This window comes from Triticum urartu, chromosome 5A, assembly GCF_056163025.1.
Source record: "Triticum urartu cultivar PI428250 chromosome 5A, HENAU_Tu73, whole genome shotgun sequence".
Classification (NCBI taxonomy): domain Eukaryota; kingdom Viridiplantae; phylum Streptophyta; class Magnoliopsida; order Poales; family Poaceae; genus Triticum; species Triticum urartu.
In genome coordinates this window covers 135,014,162-135,023,044 of record NC_141877.1, presented here as the reverse complement: position 1 = coordinate 135,023,044, position 8,883 = coordinate 135,014,162, and the positions used below count along the sequence as shown (strand labels likewise).

The window sequence follows — 8,883 nt, the reverse complement described above, 5'->3', positions numbered from 1 at the left end:
AGTGTTCAAAATGGAGACATAGAGATTTGTAAAGTACATACGGACCTGAATGTAGCAGATCCGTTGACTAAACTTCTCCCTAGAGCAAAACATGATCAACACCAGAATTCCATGGGTGTTCGATTCATCACAATGTAACTAGATGATTGACTCTAGTGCAAGTGGGAGACTGTTGGACATATGCCCTAGAGGCAATAATAAAATGATTATTATATTTCCTTGTTCATGATAATTGTCTATTATTCATGCTATAATTGTATTATCCGGAAATCGTAATACATGTATGAATACATAGACCACAATGTGTCCCTAGTGAGCCTCTAGTTGACTAGCTCGTTGATCAACAGATAGTCATGGTTTCCTGGCTATGGACATGGGGATGTCATTGATAACGGGACCACGTCATTAGGAGAATGATGTGATGGACAAGACCCAAACCTAAGCATAGCACAAAGATCGTGTAGTTCGTTTGCTGTAGCTTTTCTGGATGTCAAGTATCATTTCCTTAGACCATGAGATTGTGCAACTCCCGGATACCGTAGGAGTGCCAAACGTCACAACGTAATTGGGTGACTATAAAGGTACATTACAGATATCTCCGAAAGTGTCTGTTGGGTTGGCACGAATCGAGACTGGGATTTGTCACTCCGTATGACGGAGAGGTATCTCTGGGCCCACTCGGTAATGCATCATCATAATGAACTCAATGTGATCGAGTGGTTGATCACGGGATCATGCATTACGGTACGAGTAAAGTGACTTGCCGGTAACGAGACTGAACAAGATATTGGGATACGGGCGATCGAGTCTCGGGCAAGTAACGTACCGATTGACAAAGGGAATTGAGTACGGGATTGATTAGGTCCTCGACATCGTGGTTTATCCGATGAGATCATCGAGGAGCATGTGGGAGCCAACATGGGTATCCAGATCCCGCTGTTGGTTATTGACCAGAGAGTCGTCTCAGTCATGTCTGCTTGTCTCCCGAACCCGTAGGGTCTACACACTGAAGGTTCGGTGACGCTAGGGTTGTATAGATATGAGTATGCAGTAATCCGAAAGTTGTTCGGAGTCCCGGATGAGATCCTGGACGTCACGAGGAGTTCCGGAATTGTCCGGAGGTGAAGAATTATATATAGGAAGTGTAGTTTCGGCCATCGAGAAAGTTTCGGGGTCACCGGTATTGTACCGGGACCACCGGATGGGTCCCGGGGGTCCACCGGGTGGGGCCACCCATCCCGGAGGGCCCCATGGGCTGAAGTGGGGAGGGGAACCAGCCCATAGTGGGCTAGTGCGCCCCCCCTTGGGCCCCCATGCGTCTAGGGTTGGGAACTCTAGGGGAGGGGGCGCCTCCACTTGCCTTGGGGGGTACTCCACCCCTTGGCCGCCGCCCCCCTAGGAGATCCCATCTCCTAGGGCCGGCGCACCCCCCTAGGGGGCCTATATAAAGGGGGGAGGGAGGGCAGCCGCACCTCAAGCCTTGGCGTCTCCCTCTCCCCTGCTACACCTCTCCCTTTCGCAGAAGCTCGGCGAAGCCCTGCTGCGATCACTGCTGCATCCACCACCACCCCGTCGTGCTGCTGAATCTTCATCAACCTCTCCTTCCCCTTGCTGGATCAAGAAGGAGGAGACGTCATCCGCTTCATACGTGTGTTGAACGCGGAGGTGCCGTCCGTTCGGCACTTGGTCATCGGTGATTTGGATCACGGCGAGTACGACTCCATCATCCCCGTTCTCTTGAACGCTTCCGCTTGCGATCTACAAGGGTATGTAGATGCACTCTCCTCTCGTTGCTAGTTGAATCCATAGATTGATCTTGGTGAAACGTAGGAATTTTTTTTGTTTTCTTCTACGATCCCCAATACTGACATGACGGCGCTCTGGAACACGGCGTTTGCCTGGGCCGGGCCGGCGCCGACGCTCATCGACCTCACGGACCCCGAGGACGACGACGACGACGCCTAGGGCAGCGCGCCGCCTAGTAATTTAGGCTGTTTTCTTTTTTTTAAATGCAAATATGGACGCGTGGACTCTCGCCTGCCTTCGTGGCCGGCTTTAATGTTTATTTAATGTTGTTTTTCTTTTTTTTAATATGCGTGCGTTCATTTTTTTTGGCGGCGTCAAAATGGGTCTCAGGCCAGCGTTGGGCGCACGCGCCGACCCAAATGCGAAAGCGGGCATCCGTGTCCGTCTGACCGATCCAAACGGACAAAAAGCGGACGAAATCGCCGTCCGTTTGGGTTGCTCTAAATAAGAAAGAAGGGTGTCCATTAGCAAAAAAAGTAAAAAAGGAAGAAAAGGAATATTCTTCCTGAGCAGGGAATATCCCTCTGAATCAAAGTGGAGCGTGACCGCGCGAGACATATGTCTTTTCCACAAACACCCCTACGTTTTCTTGGCTTTACAGGTTATAATAGCATCTTCCAGAACCCAAATTGCGGTCCAGCGGAAAGAAAACGATGCCAAAAACATGACCACACCGCACTCAAGAGAGTGAGTCATAATTCGTCCATAGATTAATGTAGAGCAGTACGGATGCAGTACTACTATCCTACCCGATCCCCATCCGAACTAAGGCACAACAGCTGCGGCAGCTCTCTTCTTTCCATTTCTTTTCTGCCGTCGAAAAGAAAACCAAAACCATGGGCGGGCGGGCGGGCGGCCGTCCCGTGGACATTTTGGTCATCTTCCTTTCCTTCATTGGTCTCAGGTGTTACCTCCACCTCGGCCGAGGGCAGGCGCTACTCCGACAGGTGCTACCTATCCACATCTCCATCTTTCTCCATCCTCCCTCTCCCCCCGCTCCACACCCATCTCCCCACCTTCCTCCGTACCTTCCCCAGCCCCCAGCCACCACCGGTCGTCGCCTCTCCCCTCCCCCGCCGCCCGGATCAGGAACGATCGCACCGTGCGGCCGCCTCCCGCCCCGCGCGCGGATCATCCTACCATGCTGAGGCGCTGCGCCCCATACCGACCCCGCAGGGCCGCCGCCGCCTCACCGCGCCTCCCGATCCCCGGCGGCCACCCCTACCTCGCCGTCTTCTCCTTCCTCTTCATCCCGACCTAAGCTCCACGCGTTCCGACAGGCCGGCCCTCGCCTGGCGTCCCTCTCGGCGCCGAGCTGCCTGCCTGCCTGGTGGAATCGTCAGCCGCTCGAGTCGACGGGGCCGATCGACCCCGCGATGAGCGAGGAGGAGGCGCAGAGGTACGGCGGCGGGACCGGCGGCGGTGGCGTCGGGGCGCTGTCCGTGGATCTGCTGGGCCAGGTTCTCGACCGCGTGCTGGAGCGGCGGGACCGCAAGGCTTGCCGCCTCGTCAGCCGCGCCTTCGCGCGCGCCGAGGCCGCGCACCGCCGGGCTCTGCGGGTGCTCCGCCGGGAGCCGCTCCCTCGCCTGCTCCGCGCCTTCCCTGCGCTCGAGCGGCTCGATCTCTCGGCCTGCGCCTCGCTCGACGACGCGTCTCTTGCAGCCGCTTTGGCCGGCGCGGACCTCGGCACCGTCCGACAGGTCTGCCTGGCGCGGGCCAGCGGAGTGGGGTGGCGCGGGCTGGAAGCCCTGGTGGCCGCCTGCCCCAGGCTGGAGGCAGTCGACCTGTCGCACTGCGTCGGTGCTGGGGATAGGGAGGCTGCCGCGCTGGCCGCGGCCTCCGGGCTGAGGGAGCTGAATCTGGAAAAGTGCCTGGGCGTCACTGACATGGGACTCGCCAAGGTAGCCGTGGGGTGCCCCAGACTGGAGAATCTGAGCTTCAAGTGGTGCCGTGAAATCTCTGACATCGGTGTCGATCTGCTTGTGAAGAAGTGCCGCGAGCTCCGCAGCCTTGACATCTCCTACCTAAAGGTTATATACTTCCACATGAGCTGTTGGACTCCCCGCTTATGCAGTGGAAACGTCTAGGTTCGTCCGTTCGGCTTAGGACTAGAACCCTTGATAAACAGGAGAAACAATATGGCGACGAATACATAGAGTGTGACTTTGATGTTTATTGATTGCTTTTAGACCCAGAAAATGTCAAAGAGATTCGGGGTATTGGACCATTGGACTTATTGGGTGGTTCATCCAGTTTAGAGATTGATGCATTTGTTAGGTGTCTTTTAGGGTAGTATGGGTCAACCTATGCAGACACCTTTGGAAGAATGCAGCTGGAATAGGAAACGTTCTTACATATCTGTTCTGGTAGCTAGTATATAGGCTTTTAGAAAAACTCGTGACCTCTTGGATCACACTTTAGTTACATCTTCCTTCCCAAGAAAAGTTCAAATTTGGTGCCAGATGGCAAAAGTACATTTGAAAAAATTGTACCATGTGATAGGTACTGGTATGTATTGTAGGAGTTAGAGGTGGCAAAGATGGATTTTGACCTGGACTAGTTCTTGGTCCTTTTGACTAGGAAATTATGATGCGTTGGTTGAAGTTTACCTCCGTATATGTTGAATCTCAATCTGTTGCTGTGTAGATTAGACTTGACTCATTTTATGGAGTGCACTCATTATATCTTGGTGCAATTTATAATTGTATTTTGGTCAACAACAACAAAGCCATTTGTCCCAAGCAATTTGGGGTAGGCTAGAGATGAAACCAAACAGAAAACCATGAGAACCCAAAAGAGAAGAGAGAAAGTAAAAGTAAACAAAAGAAATCAAGGTTCTGGTACATGGATTACTGATTTCCATCATTCCATGCAGTCCTGTCAAGAACCAAATCCCTGGGTACATCCCAGTCCTTCAAGCCTCTTTTTACCGCCTCCTCCCATATCAACTTTGGTCGCCCCTATCCCTCCTAGTATTTTCGATACTAAGAATTGTATTTTGGTCACTTAAGAGAAATTGTATTTTGGGTACTTCTTCTGTCATGGAACTGAAAGGAACTGCATGTGTCGTGTCATTGCCATCAGGCCTGATTGCCATGTTGTTCAGTATTACTCCTTCCTTATCAAAATATAAGACATTTTTTGACACTATAAAAAAATCTAGTATACTACCCTTTCCAGCCGACACTTTTGGCATGCTGCTGCTGGAAAGGAGTGAGTTTGGGTAAAACAGAATCTAGGTAATTGAGTGGGGGAGACTAGGCAGAACCACAGGATAGACTCTAATCCCAAATATACCTTTGGTCTTCATCTCTTGCAGTTTGTAAGAAATTGCACCATTAAATGGTTTGTCATATTATTGGTGACTTTGATGCATCTTAGGGAATGCTATTGGAATGAGTAGACATGGCTGCATCCATTTGGCATATGGTGTATGTTTTGGAATCCATGTTAACAAGTTTAATGCACGCCCAACGAAAGTCTTAAATCGACGAGGAATGTTTTTGCCAACATAATTTTACTTCGACACATGGCACCATTGTAACGAAAGGAGGTCTCCCTTTTAGTGGAAATTGAGAAGTCCTCATGCTTACAGAAAACATACTGATTTCTTGCTCTGTGATAAAAAACTATATAATAATAATATACTACTGAAAGGAAGTAACATTTGTTAATCAATTAACGGTGCAATTTCTTACAAACCATTTAATAATATGCAACAAAGTATTAATGTGAGGAGTATAATCTAGTATTTTGTCAGCATTTGGTTAGTTCTGAATTTCATCTACTACTGAAAGGAAGTAGCAGCAGTTTAAACCTGAAAGTGTATATTTGTTTACTGATGTTGGAAATTATCTCGATAATGGATTGAACATACTCATGAGCAAATTGCTTTCTACTCAAGTTATTAGTTTGGTTCCATCTAAAATTTTGGAAATCACTTCTTTTTGTGAACTGTACATATGATTTACTTAATTTTCCTTTTCTGTTGCAGGTGAGCAATGAGTCCCTCAGATCAATATCGACACTTGAGAAGCTTGAGGAGTTGGCCATGGTTGCTTGCTCATGTATAGACGATGAAGGCCTGGAATTGCTTAGCAGAGGAAGTAATTCATTGCAGGTATATGGATAATATTGTAGTCTCATGTAGGAATACTCTTGCATATTATCATGTCTTCCATCACCTGAAATCATATGGCTTATTCTTTCGTCAAACATAGTATATAGATAATGATTTTGTCTCATGCCCATTATCATGTCTTTGATCATCCGAAATTATTGCTTACTCTCTCGCCACACTTTAAACTGGATAGGTCTAGTTTACCTGCAATTTTTAGTGTCCGATTATTCTTTTACATCTTACCAAGCATCGATCCATTCTAAATATCGTCTTCCATTGCAGAGTGTTGATGTGTCAAGATGTGATCATGTGACTTCCCAGGGGTTAGCTTCACTGATAGATGGTCACAGTTTTCTCCAGAAGCTATATGCCGCAGATAGTTTGCATGTGAGTTGGTATTCCTAATTTTAGGGTCTCTTTGATTCAAAGGATCTTTATAGGATTTTTGAAGGATTGGAATCCTTAGGAATTTTTCCTACGTTGGTCGTTTGATTCGTAGGATTGAATCTTGTAGGATTTTTTCCTAAGGATTTATTTGTACTGCATTTCACAGGAATTCTAACATCCACTCCAACCTCTTGGAAGAAATCCTTTGCTTTCCCCATGCCACAATCAAACAAACTCAAATCCTATAGGGATCCAATGGACATGCCATTTCAATCCTACGTTTTTCCTATTCCTGTGTTTTTGCAATCCTACGAATCAAAGAGGCCCTTACTTGCTTTGCTGCACACATTGGCTGTACTTTTTGATAAAATGATGGCATGTCTTTGGGGGAAGTCTTGGCCCCCATGATGAATGAATGAATTAATAATCTAAGGGGATACATGACAAATACATAATTGCTGATGATTATTGACCTTCTACTTGAATTTTGTAGGAGATTGGACAGGATTTTCTATCCAAGTTAGTAACACTGAAGGCAACCTTGACCGTGTTGAGACTTGACGGCTTTGAAGTGTCATCCTCTTTTCTTTCAGCGATTGGTGAAGGTTGTACCAACTTGGTTGAGATTGGACTAAGCAAATGCAACGGTGTTACAGATGAAGGCATCTCTTCACTTGTAGCTTGCTGTAGCTACCTAAGGACAATTGATCTCACATGCTGCAATCTAGTCACAAACAATTCCCTTGATTCAATAGCTGACAACTGTAAGATGCTTGAATGCCTCCGGTTGGAGTCCTGCTCTTCAATAAACGAGAAAGGACTAGAGAGAATTGCGAGCTGTTGCCCCAATCTAAAGGAGATAGATCTCACTGATTGTGGAGTGAATGACGAAGGTTTGTGATACTGCATACTGCATCTTTTTTCATCCAAGCATGTCCATGATTTGAGCATTGTCATATGAAGTTAATTCTCTTGCAGCGTTGCATCATTTGGCGAAGTGCTCTGAACTGCTGATATTGAAATTAGGCCTGAGCTCAAGTATTTCGGACAAAGGCCTTGGTTTTATTAGTTCAAAGTGTGGAAAGCTCGTTGAACTTGACCTCTATCGGTAATTTGATCTCCTTGTTTGTTCTTTATAGGCTTCCAGCCATCTTCCTTGCACAATAATAACTTGCATATTATGTTTCTATCCTAAAGCTGCAGTTCTATCACCGATGATGGGCTGGCAGCCTTAGCCAACGGCTGCAAGAAAATTAAGCTGCTGAACCTTTGTTACTGCAACAAGATAACTGATAGTGGTTTGAGCCACCTGGGTGCTCTGGAGGAGCTCACAAACCTTGAACTGAGATGCCTGGTCCGCATTACAGGCATCGGAATTTCTTCGGTTGTCATTGGCTGTAAGAGCCTGGTAGAACTTGACTTGAAGCGCTGCTATTCTGTCGATGATTCTGGCCTATGGGCTCTTGCCCGATATGCTCTAAACCTTAGACAGGTAAATGGTATGCAGAATTTAGCTTCTTCCTGTACAAGTTCTGACGAGGCAGGAACCTTATTAGATTGTCCATATTCTGCAGCTTACCATATCATACTGCCAAGTTACTGGCCTAGGCTTGTGCCACCTGCTTAGCTCCCTGAGGTGCCTCCAGGACGTGAAGATGGTGCACCTCTCGTGGGTTTCCATAGAAGGGTTCGAGATGGCTCTGAGAGCCGCTTGTGGGAGGCTGAAGAAGCTGAAGATACTCAGCGGTTTGAAGACCGTGCTATCCCCTGATCTGCTCCAGCTGCTGCAAGCCTGCGGCTGCCGCATCAGATGGGTCAACAAGCCTCTTGTTTACAAGGATGCCATCTGATCTGAGCTGTACATATTCTTCACCCAAGTTTGTCATGGCTGCCTAGCCATGTTAGAAAATCCACAATAACTGCATGCCTTGTCAATGCCATCCCCAACGTGTGGTCAAGATTATGTTTGTGTTTGAACACCATCTCGGCGTTCAGTGATGGTGAGTAAACATGGCATCTGCTGTCAAATACAGTGTATGGTATGTACAGTGAAGCCCTTTTTTTGCGCAGCAGAGTTGTGCAGGTGGAGTTCTCTATTTGATATGAACCTGAAAAGATGCTGTAAAAGAAGGAACCTGAAGTAGTTGATTTTGTATATTGTACCTCTGTTGTGTACTACTCCCTCCGTTCCTAAATATTTGTCTTTCTAGAGGTTTCAAATGGTGACTATATACGGAGCAAAATGAGTGAATCTACACTCTAAAATATGTCTATATACATCCGTATGTGGTGACCATTTAAAATCTCTAGAAAGACAAATATTTAGGAACGGAGGGAGTAGCTTTCTACGCGTGAGCAAAAGAATAAGTTGTCAAATGTGAAGCATAATTTGACTGATTTTCCAATCGTCTATTCTGATGGTTTCAGAAAAGATATGATCCTTCATCACAAACAGGATCCACATAGAGAGCTGACAAAATTCAACCATCTTCAAAGTCGTGGTTTTCTGCACATAGGTACACCTCATTCGCATCAAATCTTGTTAACAGTAAAACATGAGAGAATAACAA

At 47.1% G+C, this 8,883-nt stretch overlaps 1 protein-coding gene across 2 annotated transcripts; it reads left to right on the top strand.

The window, feature by feature from the left end:
• The first annotated feature begins 2,715 nt into the window (after positions 1–2,715).
• Positions 2,716–8,475, top strand: LOC125508166 (F-box family protein). 2 transcript variants are annotated; one of them, XM_048672772.2, is made up of 7 exons: positions 2,716–3,836; positions 5,801–5,926; positions 6,209–6,313; positions 6,807–7,206; positions 7,292–7,421; positions 7,517–7,805; positions 7,888–8,475. In XM_048672772.2, the coding sequence occupies exons 1-7, from the start codon at positions 3,183–3,185 to the stop codon at positions 8,161–8,163; spliced, it is 1,980 nt and encodes a 659-aa protein (XP_048528729.2). In that variant the 5' UTR covers positions 2,716–3,182; the 3' UTR covers positions 8,164–8,475. The 2 variants fall into 2 exon arrangements, with proteins under 2 accessions (XP_048528729.2, XP_048528728.2); XM_048672771.2 differs by having other exon boundaries at positions 2,720–3,836; positions 7,511–7,805.
• The last annotated feature ends 408 nt before the right edge of the window (positions 8,476–8,883 follow it).

Excerpts from the sequence above, each read along its gene's own strand:
- LOC125508166 (XM_048672771.2), top strand. The coding sequence starts at position 3,183 with ATGAGCGAGGAGGAGGCGCAGAGGTACGGCGGCGGGACCGGCGGCGGT. Across the intron at positions 7,422-7,510 it reads GTTGAACTTGACCTCTATCG|CTGCAGTTCTATCACCGATG; the intron begins GTAATTTGATCT and ends TCTATCCTAAAG. Across the intron at positions 7,806-7,887 it reads ATGCTCTAAACCTTAGACAG|CTTACCATATCATACTGCCA; the intron begins GTAAATGGTATG and ends CATATTCTGCAG.